Source organism: Chelonoidis abingdonii, chromosome 1 (genome assembly GCF_003597395.2).
Source record: "Chelonoidis abingdonii isolate Lonesome George chromosome 1, CheloAbing_2.0, whole genome shotgun sequence".
Classification (NCBI taxonomy): Eukaryota; Metazoa; Chordata; order Testudines; family Testudinidae; genus Chelonoidis; species Chelonoidis abingdonii.
The window spans coordinates 218974464-218997008 of record NC_133769.1 but is presented as its reverse complement, the minus strand read 5'-3'; the positions used below and the strand labels follow the sequence as shown (position 1 = coordinate 218997008).

General features: G+C 40.5%; 1 protein-coding gene across 5 annotated transcripts in view; it reads right to left on the bottom strand.

The window, feature by feature from the left end:
* LOC116822169 (dystrophin-like) overlaps positions 1-22545 on the bottom strand; it is an 836401-nt gene that overhangs the window by 255299 nt on the left and 558557 nt on the right. For all 5 annotated transcript variants that reach the window (XM_075059855.1, XM_075059861.1, XM_032775843.2 and 2 more), the window contains one exon: positions 472-564. In XM_075059855.1, the coding sequence (XP_074915956.1) occupies positions 472-564 (93 nt within the window). The remainder of the gene's footprint in view (positions 1-471; positions 565-22545) is intronic.

Sequence of the window (22545 nt, the reverse complement as noted above, 5' to 3'; positions counted from 1 at the left end):
TGTGGCACCTGTCCAATTTAGGTCCCTATCCTCAGAGATGCCGAGATCCTCCACCAGTGCTTAATTTGTGTTAGTGCTGAGCCCCGGCACCTCTAAGCTTGGCAATTCATAGTCCTGGCACCTCTAGGCTTGCTGCGTCAGTTATGAAAGTAAAAACTTTGCTTGAGCCCCGGCATGTCTTTTGTTACAAATTAAGCACTGGCCTCAACTCCTACTGAAGTCAATAGGTGTTGATGGTGTTCAGCATGACTCAGGATTAAAGGCTTAATCCTAACAGGTGCTGAGTTCCCTCAACTCTCACTCAAGGCAGGATTAGTTGAGGATGCTCAGCACCTCACAGGAGTGCTCAGCACTTTGTCAGATGTATCCATTGAGAAATACTAGTGTGATTTTAGCCAACTATCAATATCTTACAAGACTGTCATTTGGAAAAGTACAGTAAGGTTTGTAATTACAAAAATGTATACATACAAGTTTTTGGCCCGTAAAACCTTCAAGGAGCTCCAGAAGTCTTCGTCCATCTCGAAAATCATTAAAAAGGTCGTCAATATAGTGCCTCCCAAACTGAAATAAATATAACAATGGCATGTTGTTAGCTAAACCAGCAAAGGATAGGAATGGTAATATTTCACAATATCACTCTTATTAAAATGTGAGGTTAGAACCAGGGGCAGCTCCAGGCACCAGTGAACCAAGCGTATGCCTGGGGCAGCAAGCCGCGGGGGGCGGCCTGCTAGTCGCAGTGAGGGCAGCAGTCAGGCTGCCTTTGGCGGCATGCCTGCGGGAGGTCCGCCAGTCCCGCGGCTTCAGCGGCAATTCGGCAGTAGGTACGCCAAAGGTGCGGGACCAGAGGACCTCTCACAGGCATACCGCTGAATCTGCGTTAACAGCAGACCTCCCGCAGGCACGCCGTCAAAAGCCGCCTGACTGCCATGGTTGGAGTGGCAAAATACATAGAGCCGCCCCGGTTAGAACCATGGAGTTGTGAGCACTTGTACATTTTAAAAATGCAGAATATGTCAAAACATTGCTCTACTAAATATAGCAGTTGTCCTACAAAATGAAACAGGAGAATAGCTTGTATATAAATTGATACAAATAAGACTCTTCTCACAAATGTCCTTGTTGAACAGGCACTGTCTAGTACTGATTTCAAAGTAACTTAAAATGATTTTCACTGGTGAGGAATGCACACCACACATTAATTCTCTTAATTACAAGATAGTCATTATCTATCTGAAACTTATAAAAAGCCAAATATTTCTGAGCTCCCACTATTAATTTATACTGTTATAGCTGAAGTCTACACTTAGTTATTGACAACATCCATAAAGCTGGGAGACAAACTAGGATTGCTGATTAAGTTGCAGGGGGAAAAAACCCAGGAAAATTAATTAATATTTGCCAAATGACAAAGGAGAGAAATACTAATTTTAAACTTCAGGGAGGCTCTTTTACACAAAGGTGAGAAACAAAACCCCAAAACGATCAGAAAACTGTGAAGTGTCACTTCCAAGTCTTATGCTCAAACCGTAGATGAGCTGAACACCCGCAGCTGTCATCTGAATCCAGATATCAGGAAGTGGGGGGAAGTAAGATTGCCTCCCTTGATTTTCACTGGCTGAAGAGGATGAAGAAAGGTGGTTTTTATCTTTTCTAAAATCAAGTCAGGTTTTTAAGTTAATGCTTATGTCACTGACTAATAAATAAAGTAGGATGAAACAGCAAAGTGATTTTTATAAAGCTTAGCTGATGTATGGTTTTACCTTCACATTTATTTGATAACTGATATTTTGTATTAGAGCTGTGACTTTGTATTAGAGCTGGCCGAGAACCAGAACAAAAACTAATCACTGTTTTGCGGATGCTAACGTTCTGGGTTGATTCATCTGTCTCTGAGCACAATATATTTGCTTATTTGTGAAGTTTCAGATATTGATTTGTCATGAAATATCTGTATTTTGATTCACTGAAGATTAAGCCACGCCCTGGATATAACTGGGCCTTTTATCGCAGATCTGTGTGGGTGTGAGAGGCAGTGAATCAGTCACTCACTAAGGAAGTTTAATGTTTTTTTTTTTTTCTGTTCAGAGTTACTCACTCAATCACTTCAGTGCTCAGTGCAGCTCACTGGAACCAAATCTGAAGCTTCTACATAAGCCACTAAGCTAATAACCCATACATTGCAATTTGATTGCTTGTGAAATGTGTCAGATGATACTGAATAGATTCACAACCCCTTCAAATCTTAGTTAAATTTTCTATTTAACAAATAATATTCAATCTGCTCCATTTCTTACAGTATGTTTAGTATGATGGACAGCTCCGACAGGGTGTTTCACAGTGGTAACACAGGAGCACGATTTAGGACTTCAGACAATCACCTGCAGAGGCCAATAAAAAGTTCTATACCCAAGTGCCCCGATGAGGACATGCACTACTGACACAAGAAGCATAGTGTGCACATGCATAAGCAATGCGTAACCCTTCTGCCAGGTGAAGCCACCAGCAACCAGGCCTGGATACAATATCTAGCAGTTCCTTTTCAACAATACAACACAGAACCAGCTCGAGCCCCCGCCCAGTAATCTTGGGAAAATTGCACCAACTCTGGAGAACTCTAGGAGGCAATATTTTCCCACTCATAAGCACAGAGTCTGAATGTAGAGAAGAAACTTTTAATGAAAGGAGGGAAGTCACCCAACATTAATTAGGGGAAATGTCACAAGCTGGATTCATAAACATAAAACTGTGAGCAAAACACCCACCATGCACAGTCCATGGGGCAGTGCCTTCCGCCTCGTGTTCTTGGGTTCTACAACCAAAAGTTCCTTTTCTGTGCCCTTCTCTGCTCCCTCACCATACCCCACTCACAATGGTAGTCCTTGGTCAGTGAGGACCCAGGGTTCAGAGGTGCAACTGTGTGAGTTCACTGCACACCCGGGGAAGAAGGCACTTTGCTTGCACTTGCTGTGGCTGGCTGCCCTGCCAGCTGTAGTTCCTTGCCACCTGGCCCTCCCGCCAACCACGGTTCCTCCCTGCTGGTTCGCCTGCCAGCCACTCGTTGCCTTGCCATCTGCTCGTTCGCCAGCTGACTGTCAGGCACCTTCTCATGCCACCTGGTTCTTTGCTGTGACCTCTACACATCAGTCACTTAGTAATTTTCAGCTCTTTGCAGGCTGGGGTAGAAACACTGTCCCATCTCAAGTAATTTCAGCTCTCATTTGAACACTTTAACATAACGAAGAGGCTCCTAATGAAGCTTATTTAGCTCTCAGAACAGTGGGGAGGAACAGGTTAAACCACACTTGGGATTCTGAGGCTATGTCTACACTATGCAGCTTTTAGTGACATGGCTGTGCAGCTCCAGCCATGCCGGTAAAAGGCATGCAGTGTAGCCACTGTTTGTCGGCAGGAGAGAGCACTCCTGCTGATAGAAAACTTCCACTCCCAATGATCAGCATTAGCATTGTCGGCAGGACAGCATTCCTGCAGACAAAGCACTGTTTACACCAACACTTGTCAGAGACAACAATTTTGATCTCTCTGTGCGTATGTGTGTGTGTGTGCACATGTGTGTGTGTTTAGCACTTCTGAACAACACAAGTTTTGTCTCTCACAAACAGTATGCCAGTATAGACAAAACCTGAGAGAGAGAGAGTCTGAGTCAGGTATAGACAAAACCTGAGAGAGAGAGAGAGAGGCTTGGACACCTGTCCCCACCCTTCTTACTTTCATAGCGCTCTAGCATTCGCACCCCTGGCTTATCGAGTTCCTTTCAGATGAGAGTGACCCCCTCATTTGGGATAGGTTAAGCATAGTTCTGCTCCCCTTTATTCATACAATAATGACAACAACATTGGTAACAGCATTTCACTACCCCTGCATTCAGTACTGAAGTGATTTGTAGCCCAACTCTAGTCAAAGTTGATTACTTTGAGAAACACTGCTCAATCTGCTTTGTATCTAAGCAGAGTAGGTGTGTTCATGTAAATATAGTTTATTTCTGAAGTCTCTCCCACTCCCAGCTAGCTGTCAACGGAAAGTTCATTCAGACCCTGTTTACAAATGTAATAACTGTGACGGCCATATGCCAACGTAACTTAGGTTGACATAATTTTGTAGCCAGACATTGCCTTAGTGATCACATTAGCCTTTAAGTGATTTCCTGAATCAAGGCCTAAAACTGAATGGCCAGTGTAACAAAAAATGTATGTAATCATCATTTATGAAAAGTGGATTTGATATTTAAAATGATGGCATAGATACAATGCTGAAATAGTACAGTTGCATGCTTTTTTTTTCCTCTTGACTTAATCTTGTAGGATAAAATTCACCCTTGTGCAGGGAACCAGCACAAGACACAAGTATATCTCAAATCTCACTTAAGCATTATTTGGAGGGATTAAGTGATGCACAGACCTCATGCAAGCCCTCTACATAAAGCATGAATCTCATCCATAAAGACTTTAAATGCAGCATTCCGAGAAAAAGAGCATGACAACATTTTGGTAAGGGAATATAATGATTATTATACTCATATTGCTTTGTAACCAAAACAGCAAAAGTAAAAGTAACAAATAAATGTATCTACCTTTCCCTCCTTCTATGACATGTTAATTTTAACCAAAACCTTTAGTACAAGTTAATCTGAGACAGTCAACAAATTCTACTTGTCAAAATAATGTGGGCTTTTTTGTAAAGCTTTCAGAAAGGAAACAAAAACACAGCATGGCAGCGTCTCCAGCAGGACATTTTAATTACAAATGTGTTATAAGTAAATCTTTAAAAAAATGCCATTGATTTTTAAAGGGCTAGGAAGGAACCCTTCTATTAATCAGCAACTGAGAATTACACAAGAATCCTGATGCTGCTGCCACAGGACTCATCTCTAAACTGGACAAGTCTGCTTTCTCTCTGGCAGTAGGGCAATTAAGTCTTCTTTCTCAAATAGACTGAATGTCTTCAGTGGATCGACATTGCAATAAGTCTTCAGAAACAAAGGATTTAGAGAAGTGGCAAAGAAATATGTAGCGTTTTCAAGGTCATAAGAAAAGTGTATTTTAAGATGTATGAAGCTTTGGGAAGAATAAATAAAGCTACTACGCAGAATGGCAAGTACCTGAGTATCAATTCTATTTTAAAAGAGCTCTGCCTAGAAGGGGTCTTGGATTATACAACTACCAACTTTAAATATAGGGAAAAGGAAACATTCAGACTAATCTATTGTGATTTTTATTTGAATTTTGTTATGCCAGTGTTAGGTTACCTTAAAGAAGATAAAGTCATTCCGGAGAAACTAAATGGATTCTTTGCTTCAGTCTTCATGGCTGAGCATGTTAGGGAGATTCCCAAACCTCAGCTGGCTTTCGTAGGTGACAAATCTGCGGAACTGTCACAGATTGAAGTGCCACTAGAGGAGGTTTTGGAATTAATCGATAAATTCAACATTAACAAGTCACTGGGACCAGATGGCATTCACCCAAGAGTTCTGAAAGAACTCAAATGTGAAGTTGCGGAACTATTAACTAATAGGTTTAAACTGTGCTTTAATGGCTTCGTACATAATGACGAAAGTTATGCTCTGTAACGCCCATGATTTAAAGGGTCTAGATGTATCCGCCAATTACAAGCCGTAGTCTAACGTATACGGCAAATAGCGAAACAATAGTTAAATAAAATTTCAGACCAGAGAAAACAAACTGTTGATACAATATCAACATGTTTCTGTGTAAAAGGAAATTTGTCTCTAAATACTATTAGAGTTCTTTGAGGTAACAATCGTGGACAAGGGGATCGGACTATGTACTTAGTTATCAGAAGCCTTTACAGGTCCTCACCAAAGGCTCTACATAAATTAACTGCATGGGATAAAAGGAAGTCTTTCACGGATTGAGAACTGGTTAAAAAGAGAACAAAGGGTAGGAACTAATGGTAAATTCTCTGCATGGAGAGGGTAAATGGTGTCCCAAGGTCATACTTAAGAACCTATTCATATGGATCTGGAAAGGTAAACAGGTGCAGGTTTGCCAGGAAAGTTCCGCGTGACAGCATGGAAATACAACGGTGGCCAGGACCATCAAAACTTTAAGTTTTTGCAGAGAGTTAAGACAAAGCGATTGTGAGACGTCAAAAATCTCACAAACTAAGTGATTGGGCAACAAAATGCAAATGCAATTTAATGTGATAAATATAAGTAACCACATTGGAAAAAATACAACTATACATAATAGATGGGCTAATTTATCAACAAAGTGGAAAAAGATCTAGGCGTCATTGGATAGTTCTCTGAGATGTCCTGTAGTGCGCAGAGGTGCAAAAGCAAACAGGATGTTAGGAATTCATAAAGGGATACAGAAAAAGACGAGAATATATATGACTTATTAGAAATCCGGTGGCCACATAAATACTGGTACATGTGCTCTCCTCACTCAAAAAGATTTCTAGCACTAGAAAGGTTCAGAAAGAGCAACTAAAATGATTAGGGTTGGAGAGGTCCAATGAGGAAAGATGAAAAGGTTAGCTCTTCAGCTTGGAAAAGAGGAGACTAAGGTAATAGAGGTATATAAATCAGAGTGATGTGGAGAAGTGATAAGGAAAGTATTACTTCTTCATAATAAGACTCGTCAAATGAAATCAATGGTGGAGGTTTAAAACAAATAAAGGAATCTCTTCCACACAGCGCACAGTCACTTGTGAATCCTTACTGAGGAGGTTGTGAAGGCTGGACTATAACATGTGTAAAAGGGAACTCGATAATCATAGTGCTAAGTCCATAAATGGCTATTAGCCAGAAGTGTAAGAATGGTGCCCTAGCCCTTGTTATCAGAGGAGGAGACGGATGCAGGAGAAGATACTTGAGTCTTAACTCCCTCTGGGGCTCTGGCATTGGCCATTGTGGTAAACACATACGGCTAATGACACTTTGGTCACCCAGTACGGCGTTTTATGTTTAATTTATATTAAGAAAATACTATACTAACAATCTGTTACTGAAAGCATTGTAAAACGGGCATAGGAACATGCTTTGTTTTTTTTTACACAGGAAGGGTAGGTAATACAAAGCTATCCACTTGGCAAATTAAGTCTGTTCTCTGTACGTAGTACTTCCCAGCTGTGCAGCACTACCTAGACTGTAGATTCTAGTTAGTGTATAAAAGACCTGCTCTTTAACACCAGGAAAACAGGTCTGCAATGGTCACAAAATTAACCCTCTCTCTCTAATTTCCAGATGCTTCCAGAGTAAACAGGGATATAGGGATTTGGAATGGAAGGGAAAAAAAAAGAAACAGAGCAGAGACAAATGACAAGGAGTGGGGTTGGCAGGGGGGAGAGACAAAGCTGCAATGAAGAAGAAATGGAAACAGACAGCTTTCCAGGGGGAAAATAAGACTGACAGTTGAAATACAATCGCGGAAATGAATTTCCTTCTCTTGGAATTTGAGGGTACCCTTGATTGGAAAGAGAATAGGGCTATAAATATACTGCACTGAGTAAGTATGTTTTGATGTTTGAATAAAGGTCAACACAACACTTTGTTGTTTTATATAAGCAAATAAGTCTAATAAGATCGTTTTGGGACGTCTTATTTAACTTTTTACTGACCATTGGCACAAGAGCGGGAATGTGCTAATAAAGTTTGGGATGACACAAAAGCGGGGTATTGCTAACACGGAGAAGAACGGATTATTAATCACTGTAATGGATGTAATATAAGTATAGATGAAATATATAGTGAAAGTGCAAGGTCATGCACTTTAGGGATTAATAATAAGAATTTTAGATATACGTTGGGACGCATCGTGAAGCGACGGAGGAGAGAAGCCTTGGTTATGGTTGATGGCAGGATGACTATGAGCTGCCAAAGTGAATATGGCTGTTAAAAAAGCAAATGCGGTTTTAGGATGCATCAGGGCAGGTATTTCAGACGGAGAAGGAGGTGTTAGTCAGTTATTACGCGCGCGGTGAGCCACTGGAATTTGTGGCAGTCTGGTGCCCATGTTTAAGAAGGATGAATTCAAAACTGGAGAAGTTCATGACCGGGCTATAGGATGATCCAGAGAATGGAAAACTGCCTTATGAAAGGAGACTCAAAGAGCTGGCTGTTTAGCCGGCAAAAGAAGGTCGGGGGGATATGCTTGCTCTATATAATATATCAGGGGGATTAACGTTAGGGAGGGAGAGAAATTATAAGTTTAAGTACTAATTTAGGAAGGAATGGGTACAACTGATATTTAGGAAGTGTAGACTGAATAACGAGAAGTTTTAACATTAGGGAATGAAGTTCTGGAAAGTCCTTACCGAGGGAATATAGGTGGGGCAAAAATTATGGTTTAAGATTTCAAGCTTGATAAGTTATGGTGGGATGTATGGATGGGTAGTTTAATTGGGGCATTGATTTGGATATGGAAGAGTGCTCAATGGTCTGTGAGGGATGTTGGAATGGGAGGGGAAAGGAGTTACTGCCAGAGATTCTTTTGGTGTAGCTGGTGAGTCTTGCCACATCGCTAGGTTAGGACTTGATATTTAGGTCGGGAAGAATATTCCTCCAGGGCGGATTGGCAGAGGCCTGCGATTTTTCCTCTCCTCTGCAGCGTGGGGCATGGTCGCTTGCTGTGGATTTCTCTGCAGCTTGAGGTCTTCAAATCACAATTTTGAGGATTTCAATAACTCAGTCATGGGTTACGGGTTGTTATAGATGTGTATGGGTAGGGTTTTGTGGCCTGCCTTGTGCAGGAGGTCAGACTAGATGATCATATTGGTCCCTTCTGACCTATGAGTCTATGAGACATGGCTGTTGTCTGTGATTACTAATCTTTACATAACACAAAGAGCTAAAGAAAATCCAAAGGGATTTTTTTAAAAAGCAGTCAAAATGGTGTGACATACAAGGAGAGAGAAGATTTCTGTGTTGTTATGGAAGAAATTAAATCTCCTGCTCTACTGAAAATTGAAGAAAATGTGAACTAAGTGGAGAACTCTCAAACACAGATTTTTTTTGCATTTTACAGGAGGTCTACATGACTTGCCTGAATATGAATTCATAAGGCTGTGATTTAGAATTGCAGGATCATGTACAATTAATATTTGCAGGAAGACATGGCCATTTAAAATGGGACAGCAGCTTCCCCCAAGTGTTTAACAGCACCAAAGCATAGCTAGACCACCTCATACATTACAGGGGTTGGTCTTGCTTTGAGTAGGTGATTGGACTAAGTCGATCTAAGTTATACAACTTCAGCTATGTGAGATCTACTTCACTATGGTAGGTCGATGGCTGACACTCCCCTACGCTTCTTGCTCCGGTGGAGTACCAGAGTCGATGGGAGAGTGCTCAGCGGTCGATTTATTGCGTCTTCACTAGACACGATAAATGACCCCCACTGGATCGATCACTTCGGAGGTAAGTGTAGACATGCCCATAGATATAGTCCTGCCCCAAAAAACATACAATGAAAATAAATCCTAATTAAGTTACATGTCTTCACCATCATTCTCTAACCTTGCACTGCAGCAACCAACAACTTCATTTCTAGTCTCCTTATGGCCCTCCCACGCTATACTGAGTCGCTTACCTACAGGTAAAGTAGAAGGTAATATATTAATTATTTTCAATGAATAGATGATTTAATCTGTTTCTTGTAGGTGTCATGGAAGAAGATGGTGTTTCGGGGAGATGTAAACGAGGAGAGCATATTGACGTTGGAAATTAGCTCAGGCCATATTGCGGTGCTATTGCCAGGAATCCCATAATTGTGAAGGTGATATTGAAAAGAATAGAGACAGAAGTGGGAAAAAAGGTGTCTTGCCCAGCGAGGAGCAAAGCAGACACTCCTTACTGTTGTCCCTACTATGGCAATATTGCATACGTCAAGTGTTCAGAAATGAGAGTCAGGATCTTCAAAATCATGAGGCTGGCTTAAGAATCTGGAAATTAAATAATAATAGTAGGATTTATTTTAATTTGCCTTCTGGGTTTTGAAACTTTACAGTGGATTTGGTCATTTTTTCAAGCCTTTCCCCACAATCTTATGGGTTAGAAGTTTACTTCTGCTTTCAAATTAAAGAGGAGATTCTGATGCATCCCATAGACCTCCAGGAGCTGGGACTTTAATAAAAACCCCAGATGTTATCAGTCGTACTAAAATATTAAGAGATGGCAACAATGCCATCGTCTGAATTCACTAAGCATTGGACAACATTTTTTTTTCTTGATTTATACAAAAAATGCACTTTTGATTAAATTAGTTCCCCCATTTTCCCTCTGAAGAAATGACAGAGAAACTAGTTTTGAAGGGGGATGGGGTAAAACTTGGCTGAGGAGAAACATCTCGCTTTTCACTTGCTGTTGCAGGCAGGTAGTCATTCATATTATATTCTCCATTCTGAAATGGATGAGACCAATAAAAGGATTATTACTATGAAACAGGATACTATTTTCGAAGCATTTTTCAATTTTTACGGCATATTATCCTATCCGCTCATCTGGGACATCTAGGAACACAGAACTCAAAACAGATGGAGTGTGCTAGAGGGTAAAGGGCCTAAGAGAGAAATGGAATGAAATAAAATAGTAAAGACTAAGAAACAATGTAGGACACAGAGACCTCAGGCCAATTAGCAGGGCCCTGAGAAAAGAGTATTGTATGCCCCTAGAAATCTACAGGGAGAGACAGAGAACTAATACCAAAGAAAATAAAACAGAGAAGAGCATGAAAGCATGGACGTTGTTTGGGGGGGTGTTGCCCTTCCAAACTGAAAGCCTCTGGCAGGCATGGAATTTGCCCCCCATGCACAGCCTTTGGCCTGACCAGAGCTGCCCCTACGGATGCCATCCCCATGTGCAGAAACAGTAAATATGGCAGGCGACCAGCTTGTCTTAACAGAGAAATATTTGGTGAGCTTAAACACAAAAAGGAAGCTTACAAGAAGTGGAAACTTGGACAGATGACAGGGGAGAAGAATAAAAATATTGCTCAAGCATGCCGGGGTGTAATCAGGAACACCAAAGCACAATTGGAGATGCAGCTAGCAAGGGATGTGAACGGTAACAAGACGGATTTCTACAGGTATGTTAGCAACAAGAAGGTCAGCGCAAGTGTGGGACCCTTACTGAATAGGGGAGGCAACCTAGTGACAAATGATGTGGAAAAAGCTGAAGTACTCAATGCTTTTTTTTGCCTTGGTCTTCACAGACAAGATCAGCTTCCAGACTGCTGCACTGGTGTGGGGAAGAGGTGAGCAGCCCTCAGTGGTGAAAGAACAGGTTAAGGACTATTTAGAAAAGCTGGACAGGCACAAGTCCATAGGTTCAGATCCAATGCATCCAAGAGTGCTGAGGTAGTCAGCTGATGTGATTGCAGAGCCATTGGCCATTATCTTTGAAAACTCATGGCAATTGAGGGAGGTTCCAGACAACTGGAAAAAGGCAAATATAGTGCCCATCTTTAAAAAAGGGAAGAAGGAAATTCTGGAGAGCTCCAGACTGGTCAGCCTCACCTCAGTCCCAGGAAAAATCATGGAGCAGGTCCTCAAGAAATCCATTTTGCAGCATTTGGAGGAGAGGAAGGTGATCAGGAACAGTCAATATGGATTTAACAAGGGCAAGTCATGCATGACCAACCTAATTGGTGATGAGATAACTGACTCTTTGAATATGGGGAAAGTGGGGGGTGGACGTGATATACTTTGACTTTAGCAAAGCTTTCGATATGGTCTCCCACAGTATTCTGGCCAGCAAGTTAAAAAGTATGGATTGGATGAATGGACTATAAAGTGGATAGAAAGCTCGCTAGATCCTTGGGTTCCATGGGTAGTAATCAATGGATCGATGTCTAGTTGGCTGCCAGTATCAAGCAGAGTGCCCCGGGGTCAGTTCTAAGGCCGGTTTTGTTGAACATCTTAATTAATTATCTGGATGATGTGATGGATTGCACCCTTAGCATGTTTGCAGATGACACTAAGCTGGGGGGAGAGGTAGATATGCTGGAGGGTAGGATAGGGTCCAGAGTGACCTAAATAAAATTGGAGGATTGGGCCAAAGAAATTCTGATGAGGTTCAACAAGACAAGTGCAGAGTCCTGCACTTAGGACAGAAGAATCCCATGCATTGCTACAGACTGGGACTGACTGACTAAGCAGCAGTTCTGCAGAAAAAGACCTGGGGATTATGGTGGACGAGAAGCTGGATATGAGTCAACAGTGTGCCCTTGTTGCCAAGAAGGCTAACGGCATATTGGGCTGCATTAGTTGGAGCATTGCCATCAGATTGAAGGAAGTGATTATTCCCCTCTATTTGGCACTGGTGAACATCTGGCGTATTGCATCCAGTTTTGGGCCCCCCACTACAGAAAGGATGTGGACAAATTGGAGAGAATCCAGTGGGAGATCAGCAAAGGTGATTAGGGGGCTGGGGCACAAGACTTACGAGGAGAGGCTGAGGGAACTGGGCTTGTTTAGTCTGCAGAAGAGAAGAGTGGGGTGGAATTTGATAGCACCCTTCAGCTACCTGAAAGGGTGTTCCAAAGAGGAAAGAGTGAAGCTGTTCTCAGTGGTGGCACATGACAGAACAAGCAGTGGTCTCAAGTTGCAGTGGGAGAGGTCTAGGTTGGATAATAGGAAACACTATTTCACTAGGAGGGTGGTGAAGCACTGGAATGGGTTACCTAGGGAGGTCATGGAATCTCCTTCCTTAGAGGTTTTTAAGGTCAGGCTTGACAAAGCTCTGCCTGTGATGATTTAGTTGGTGTGGGTCCTGCTTTGAGGAGGGGGTTGGACTAGATGACTTCCTAAGGTCCCTTCCAACCCTGATATTCTGTGATTCTATGCCAGGAGCCCAGTTTTTGACCAGAACACTCAACTGAAAAAGGACCCTCGCGGCTCCGATCAGTACCACTGACTGGGTCGTTAATAGTCCGGTTGGAAGAGCAGCAGGGCAGGCAGGCTCCCTACCTAGCCTCGTGCGGCTCCTGGAAGCAGTAACATGTCCCTCCAGCTCCTAGCCACAGGGGTGGCCAAATGGCTCTGCACATTGCCCCCATGCCGAATGCCAGCTGTGCAGCTTCCATTAGCCCGGACCTGCCTGCACCCCTGAGCCCCCTTCTGTACTCAAACTCTCTCTTGGAGCCCACACCCTACCTCCTGCCAAAGCCTTGAGCCCCCTCCTGTACCCAAACCTCCTCCCACACCCCAATCCTTTGCCCCAGCCCCCTCCCACACCCTGAACCCCTCATTTCTGGCCCCATCCCAGAATTTGCACCCACCCAGCTGGAGTCCTTACTCCCTCCTATATCCCAACCCCCAATTCCATTCCACACTCCAAACCCCTTCACACCATCCTGGAGCCCCCTCGTGCACCCAAACCTCTCATCTCTGGCCCCACCTCAAAGCCCACACCCCCAGCTGGAGCCTTCACACACCCTTGAACCCCAACCCTCCGCCCCATCCTGGAGCCCCACCCCAAACCCTGAACACCTTATTTCTTGCCTCACCCTGGAGCCTGCATTCCCAGACCAGAGCCAGTTCCCCTGTCCCACAGCTCAATCCCTTGCCTCAGCTTGGAGCCCCCTCCCACACTTTGAACCCCTTGGCCCCATCCCTCCATCCCGAGCCCTCCTGTACCCAAAACTCCTCATCCACAACCCCACCACAGAGCCCTCACCCCCTCCTGTATCCAACCCCCCTGCGACAGCCCAGTGAAAATGAGGCAGTGAGTGAGGGTAGGGGAGAGTGATGGAGGAAAGGAGAAGGGATGGACTAAGCAGCGGGGAGGAGCCTTGGTGAATGGGCGGAATAGGGGCAGGGCCTCAGAAAGGGGCAGGGCAGGGAAAGGGTGTTTGATTTTCTGCTATTAGAAATTTGGCAACTCTAGCTGCCCACCAAAATACATACATCAAACTACGCCTATGCCCGGAAGCTAGAAACTAAGGCCATGATTCCACAAAGTTCTTATGCATGTGCTTAACTTTAAGCATATGTTTAAGTCTCTGGTTAAGCATTTGCTTAAGTGATTTCCTGAACTGGAGTGGAAGAGAAACTTCTAGAAGAAAGACAAAAGCTACAGTGTATTGGCAAAAGCATGCTAAAGGATATTACCTATGTAACACTCTAAACTTTATCAAGCATTCCCTCCAGTCTATTTGATGCCTAATTTTATGAAACAATAAGGAGAAACAGTGGTGCTGATCTCAACAGATCTTTCAAGCCAGTTTTAATAAAAGAGAGATTACTACTTGCTCTGGTTCCTTGAAATATATTAAAGTTTGTATTTCTTGTCTTGACATATGCATTTACAATTTGTTTAGTTTTACTGAGAAGTTCTGAAAAACTGACTGACATTTCCCCTCCACTGCTGCTGGATTACTATTGCAGCAAAAGTTATTGCATTTCTCATTTTTAAATACTTGTGAGAAACTCAGATGCTCTGGTGATCGGGGTTACGTACATAACCAGAATAACAGTCAGAGAAATAGAAAATAATTAAGACCCTGTCCTGGATTCATAGTAAAGTCCAAGTTTATTGCAACTGAAGCCATAAATTGACAGCCTATTGTAAATGAAGAGTGATATTATTAACATTTCCAGGAGTTTTATTTGGTCAACTCTGATTTTTTTAAAAAAATATAGATAGAAAAACTTAAAGTTGACATTAGGTAATAAAGCCTCCCTCTTTGCTATTTTTATTTTATCTCTTTAATGGTATGTGCAGATTTCTATCTCCCAGTAATTGCATCTGCAAATTTGAAACACTGTTTATGTGCCTGTTTATTCAGTATGTATTACAGGGTTTTATTTTTGTTCCTTACATAAGCTCTTCCCGACCAGGACAGTCTGCTCAGGATGTCTGAGAATTCATAAGTCTAAGAAGGGATTTTAAAGAGGTTGTCTGAGCTTTAAATTATATCTTTGTGATAATCATTAGGCCTCTGTCCAGCAAAGCCTGAGCCTGGTGGGCAGATTGAAGAGGAGCCCAAGAGGAACAAAAGAACCTTTGGTTTGTGTGAACTTTTGTTGAAACTTTTGGTTACATCAGAAGGGGGTTCAAACTAGACCTGACCTTAGCCACAGGACTAAGTCAAGGACAGATACTGGCCATCAGAGGACCAAAGAAGCGATCAGTAGGGAGTGCTATGGGCAAAGACCCTGGCAACATCATATCCTGATTTCAGGAGGGCACTGAGGCAGTCATTGGGAGCATTTACATGAACATACCTACATACACAATCTTCTCTTTACATCTGAGTAAATCTCTAGACAAGAGAGAACTACCTGCCAAAATGCTATGCCTTGAAAAAAGTAATATGCCAACTGCTAACTGAAAAAGGACATCTTCTTCTTCATAGATGGAGTACAACAGTCCCTACCTGGCTGTGTAGATTTTACATTGTCATGTATGGTTCAGGAAATAAGTAATCTCTGTGCCATGGGATAATGAACCTCAGAATATTTCTCCATTTCTAGTCTCATTTTTACCTCTTTGACAGTTAGGACTAGACTGGTAGCTGGGTCTCTATTCAGCCCCCATTATTGTAGATGTAGAGTCCAACCTCCAAGCAAACAAGTAATTAGATGATGTACAAGTAATTAAATGACTGATGTAACTTTGCCCCAATTAAATGAAGGATGTTGCTAAACTGTTGGTTATGTAATCTCCTAAATTGCGCCTACAGACCAGAAAGTGTGACACCAGCTCTTTTGCACAAATTCTCCCCATAGTTTTCATTTCAAATTCCACTTGTTAAATAATCTGCACATACAGTTAACTCAGATAACATCAGAATCTAACAATTTACTATTTGCTTCCTCATCTCATTGGTAACTAACCATAGAAGAATAATAAACACATTAGTTTTATAGTAATTTCATCTATATATTTCAAAGCACTTTACAATGGTGGACAAGTGCCCATATTTGCAAACTGAAGCACAAAGAGTTTAAGTGACTTGTTCAAGGTCAGACACAGCTAGTGGCATAGTTAGGAACAGAGCCCATATCATTTGATTCAAGTTCACGCCGTAGTCTCTGGACCACACTGCCATAAGTTTGCTGGAGGTGGCTGCCATATGTTCGCACCTGCTACAACACAGATTTTGTATCCAAATAAGAGACCCCTGAGTCATCCAGTCCTTAATTGCATTCAACTGCTGTTTATTGGAAAATATTAAATATTGCAGTGACAGGACCTGGCCAATTATAAACCAGTGAGATACTATAGCGGCCAGACTTGTTTCATTTATTCCTGAAAGCGTTACAACAGTTCTGATTGTTTAGTTCCAAAGGAAAAAAAACACAGTAATATGGTAAACTGTGTGAACACAATATTGAAATAAAGGATAATTATGTTCTTTGCTAAGTAAATAGAAGCATAATATAATGCATCAGTTGCTGGGTAAGTTAATTTGTGTATTTCTTTGTGTGTAATGGATATTAATCCAACATATTTTATATCAGATAGTTGCTGCAGTATTCATTTGTGGTTCGATCATCTCAATACTTATAACGAGTCTGAGAAAGAAGGGTTTTTAATTTACAGATCATCAAGATGTAGAACACATCTTTTACTGAATCAGATTCCTGTTGAGCTTAGTAGCAGAACTGAAGAGCTATGACAAAAGACAGTAAGATTCTAAATAATAAAGGTAAGAATTAATCTGGGAGGTCAATGCATCTCACATGGTTAAACTCAGGGGTGGATTAATGCTGGAATTTGTTCCTATCAGCTGCAAACCAGATTGGTTTTGTTTTTGTTTTTTTGGTCACGTTTTTATCTAATTTTTTATCTTAAACGGGGCTGATCTCAAAGAACTGTGCTCAGAGACCTTTCATAAAATCACTCTCATTTATCCTTCATTTGACAGAGGTAGTATCTTGACTTGTTCAACCTTTAAAGGGACTGTGTACTTCCTTTAGAATGTGAAACAAAAGTAAAACAACAACATTGGAGCTACTTCTATGTTAACAGATACCTAACAATTTAATATACAGTTCCAGATCTGATTATAAACCAGTGTGTCTCTGTTTACCTGGTCCTGCACTTCTTGTTGAAAAAGGTAGATCTTTACTTTCTAGGTTCATGAACTTCAAGTAATAAATGGAGTCACCAGTACTACTAAATCATATTTCATATGAGAATCATAAACCTGCTGAAATAACTGATATTGAAATGACTGATGTTATATAAATCTGGTTGTAACAACTGATGTTATAGACAGTATTACATTCCTTCATTAGAGATCATGGATAGTATTAAATATTAAAGTATCAGGTTTTGTATGTTCCATTCATTATTTATTACAACTGGTTTAACAGATAATGTTTTGTTGGGTTTCTTTTATCATGCTATTACTAGTAATATGTGATCTTAATTTAATTTCATTATTATTAAAAATATAATGCACTGAATCTTGGAAAAAATAATCTCGTTAACAATATGATTCATTTCAAAATCTCATTTTACAATAGTACTAAAAGCTATGCTACTAAGAGAATACTGTATCTGATTAAAAAGAAAGGCAAGTTTTATTGAATAAACTCATGATAAAAATCTCAACGATATTATAAAAAAATAGTATAGATAATAGCAATGAGTTTTTAACCTTTAAATCTTTGTGTGTCTAATTAATAACAGATATTCCTTTAATTTCAGGCCAGGAGAAATAACTCAATTTCAGAACACTTCCCAGATATAAGGGAAGGGGAAAACTTCAGAAAGTTCTATTAGATTAAGATGAATCCTAAAATATTTTAATTTTTACAGTGTTAATGTCCAGGGAGAATCTCAGAAAGGCCTGGAAATTTAGAGGGTTCTATCCAGGAAAAAATATTTGAAGCCTTCTGGGCCCCATACGGCTTGATTCATTGACTGTGAAGTGCTAAGTTTATTATATTCAGAAGGCTTTGGAGGGGCCATAAAATAAAAGGAGCCCCCACAACAAAAACTAGTGGGACTACTCTTTGAGGCATTGGGATCAGATGTAAATAAGTGCCCTACCTCTTGCACAAAACAACTTCCAATGCCAGAATTGTTTCTTTCCCTTCTCTCAGCGCTAGAGCTGTAGAGTAACCTCTGTGTGAATGGTTCCAAAAAACAGAGATATGGCTGGCTATCCAAAAAGTTTTTAAAATTGACTAATCCACCTCCCCATTTCTCTGCTTAGTAATAGTCCATCTGGCTAGTTTAATGCAGGGGAACCTTCTAATCATATGAGTTTGTGTTGAATTCCTTCCTCGATAGTTGGTTTGTGGGTTTGGAAGTAAAGAAAAGGGGATAACCAACTTCTATATCCCTATCTCTAGTCCCTTTCTGCAGAATAGAGCTTGGCTCTGATCCACAAAAGCATTTAATCATGAGTAATCCCACTGAAATCAACTGAGGGATAGAAACAAAGTGATAGTAATTCACTTTAAGTTCATGGGAACTCAGTGGGACTCCTCATATACGGAGTGAACAATGGGATGTTCTGTAAATGTTAAGTTAGTTCCACTTCAACATATAAGATCACCTGTGCCACTTTATAAATAAAGAGGAACTAACCTAACATTTGCAGAACATCCTATTGTTAACTCTGCTTGTGTGTCATATATACCCACCCCCCAGCATACTTTGTCTTGTCTGTTTAGAGAGCAGGCTATTTGGGGTAGAGACTGTCTTTTTTTCTGTTAATATAGTACTTAACACAATGGGGCTCAGATCTCAGTTGGAATCCTTAGGTGCTATGGTATTAAAAATAACATATAGTAATAGGTAAAAGATTTCCATTTTTGTGAAGGTTGCTGTATCCTGTCCTGTTTAATTAATGATATACCTAGTCAACCATAAGTGCTGTATTTTTTTCTGTTATGACATGCAAAGAGACTATTCATTTGTTTTTTCAAAAAAGGTACTCTCAAAGATCAGAAGTGGATCACATTTCTGTAACTATTCCAAGTTCAAACATACTGGGACAATTTTTTTGCATTATTTTACAACAAATGTAACAGGGTAGCTTGCCCCTTTGAAGGCCAGAGGGCCTGGAGCTTGTCAGCTCTCTTCCATAAGCTCCTCTGTACCATAAATAAGTATTTCAGACAGTGGGAGCAGGACTAATTGAGATCAGGGGAGATTTAAGTATGACAATTGTTGATATTTGGAGTGGTTTATTTGGGAAGCATCCAGAAAGATATGCAAACACCTCCCTTTAAAGAAAGTCATTTAAAAAAAAATTAACTACACGTCAATCTAGATTGGAGATTCCATACATATAATTCCTAATACAGCGGAGCTAAGAGTGTGATTTGGAACTTCAGCTCTTTCTTTTCTATTAGAAATATGGCGCCCTCTCTCACCTTCAATCTCAAGAGTAAACATGTCTTGGTAGATAAATCACAACCACCTGAGTCATGTGTCTCCAGAACCCTAGTGCCCCTTTTGATCTAATATAGTTTTCAAGTATACCTATTTTGACTGACAGAGCAGAATTTTCTGTAACCAGCAAAAGACTTACAACTGAGTGATTCACTCTCATTTTTTCAAAACGCAAAAGCATCTAGTTTACAGTGTTGTTGTAGCCATGCTGGTCCCAGGATATTAGGGACAGACAAGGTGGGTGAGGTAATATTTTTAATTGGATCAACTTCTGTTGGTGAAAGAGATGCTTTCAAGCTCTATTGAGAATTTGGTCCAATAAAATATATTACCTCACTCACCTTGTCTCTCTGAATCATTTTAGTCACACTCACTGGATTTCCTGGCACTTGCTCATTGCACATTTCATTCCATGCAGCTGGAATATAGTTGGATCATATGTGGTTTCTACATTAGCTTCCCTATTTGAAGCTGGTGAGAGTTTATAAGAGCGGCAAAACATGTGTGATTGTGTCTGCCTGTCTTGCGGCTGTCCCTACTAAGTCAGCAACTTATTCACATATACTGGAGTTACTCCTTTAACTCAAGTGGTAGGATTTGCTTGTCCTGAAGGTCCAGTTGAGGTTTATTACATACTTTCAAAGAACTATTCCAAAATGTTTCTCCATTATCCACACCAGCCACTCCCAGTAAACTCTGTGCAATGAGAATTGTTTACCTTCAGTGGGCACAATTAAACCAGGAGGTGTTCCTGCTTTGCCAAATCACCAGAAGCTGAGCTCTAGTAGGAAGATAAAATCTGTTACTTTTCTCTCCTCACTTATGGGGAAGTCCTGTCAGATCTGAGAGACACTGATAACCTTCCAACACAATTTTTAAACTAATAGAAATAATTGTATAGAAAGAACACATTTATCTATTAAATTCTGTAGTTTGGTTTAAAAATGCTATCCAAAGGATCTAATTCACTATTAACATCTTTGAGATTTTTGAAGTAATTTCTATAGAACACCATTTAATATCTTTAGAACTCTATGGGATTTGTCTCTATTAAACACTACAGGACTTTAACTAAAGGGATTTGTGGTGGCTTCTTTCTTGCCTCCATACTTAAAGAAAACTACTAGATGAAGAACAACATAAAAAGAAATGAGAGCCCATATACACACACCTGCCCCCAAAATATTTCACATGAAACATACCACAGTAGTAGTGAGGATTTTGCCTACAGGGCTGTATCACATCCCAGTTTAGGGTTTTCACCATTTGAACTTGTGTATGGCCACGAGGTTAAGGGGCCATTACAGTTGCTTTTTTTAAAAAAAAAAGTAAAAGTTATCTCTGTAATCTAGATGGTAAATATTACAGGGTCTTTCAGCTTATAGACAATGGAGAAAAGCCTTCTCCAGCAGAAATACAATTTAAAATACTTTCATCCAAATACACATTAAAACTCTACCAGCCAGATACACAGTTGGCAAACAGAAACAATCAAAAGACTATAACCGCCTTTCTACTTGCACTTGCACTTACTACTTGAATAGAAAATTAGAGCCTGTAGTACATCCGGTCACTCTCAGATCCCAGAGAGAACAACGCAAAACCCAAAAAACACAAACAAAGGCTTCTCTCCACCGAGATTTGAAAGTATCTTGTTTCCTGATTGGTCCTCTGGTCAGGTGTTGCAGGTCACTGTTTGTTAACCCTTTACAGGTGAAAGAGACATTAACCCTTAGCTATCTGTTTATGACAGAAGGCAACTGATTTTGTCTGTTTTACACACAGCAAAAATATTCTGTTAAACTGGAGAGTAAGTTATTGTCTTTGGGTATGTCCATACAGAGAGATACAGTGTGCAGCAAGCTGGGTGTAAATCACCTAACACTAGCTTGCCATGCACTAAGTTGCAGTGTAGACCCTGCTGCCATACACTAAAAGTTCCATAATGTGTTTTGACCTTCTGCTCTGACAGGAGAGGTGATGACTAGAGCTGGGTGAATAACTGTTTTTTTAGTTCACAAGCAGATTTGAAAAATTGAAAAAAAATAATTTGTTTTGCATTAAACTGAATCCCAAAATTGCAAAGGGCTGACAATTTTTTTTTAAATCTGTTTTCCATCATGAGAAACATGTTTCATTCAATCTGAAAATTCCTTTCAATTCCTTTTAAAGGACCACAGAAGTGATGGTAACAGAAGCATCTACCTTCTAGCTTGTAACCTACTGGTTAGGACGCTCACCTGGGATGTGGCAGTCCCTGTTATAGTGACTTTTTTATAATAAAGTGGAATAGCTTCAACAGCAGAGATAGAGATCTCCAACCCACAATATCCCATTCCACAGTGTCTTGGGCACTCTCTTTGGTGGGGGGAGACCTGTGTTCAAATTCCTTCTTCACATGAGGGGTGAACTGAACGTGGGTTTTCCATATTCCAGGTAAGGGTCCTAATCACTCTGCTTAAGTTATAGAAAGCACATTACTACAACCACCTCCTTTCTCTGGCCATTTTGTGAATGACATCTCAGTTCCAAAAATATTCAGTAAATTCATGTCATATTCACAAATAGTTCTAGATCACCAAAAATATTTTTCTGGTGTTTCTTCTTATTCGCCATTTTTTTAAAGTAGTGAATAATTAAATACCACGTTCATAACATTGAAAGAGGCTCTTTGAATTTGGGCATCACACTGATCAACAGTAACAGAGAAGTAAAAATACGTGCTAATACCCCTGCAAGAAAATTTCTGTGACACTTACAACATGAAGAACTACAGTGGCAACCAATTGTAACCACAGAGCAGTGTATCAGATTACCAGTTTTCCTTATACATAGAATAACAGATACCAGTAATAACTGTTAGACCATGGTTAACATAATCTGCCTTTTTACTGTCTCCTGCTGTATGTATGCAACGCAGGTTACTAATAATGTGATTTGAATCCTTCCATTCCTTTTTATGCATACCTTGGAAATTCATCCTGTTACAGTGAGTGCACGACAGGCAGATGCTTTGATTTCATTTGTAGTTGTAATTTCTTGTCTGCTTGGTGGCAGTTTGTGAATGAATTTTTTTTTTTTTATTTATTCAACATTTGGTTTGGTACGTCTTTATTTACTGGACCATGTTACCATTTGTTCTGTCAAGCCATGTGTTTAGCTATATTTTATTAATGTTTGTAACTAAAAATGTAGGGACTGAT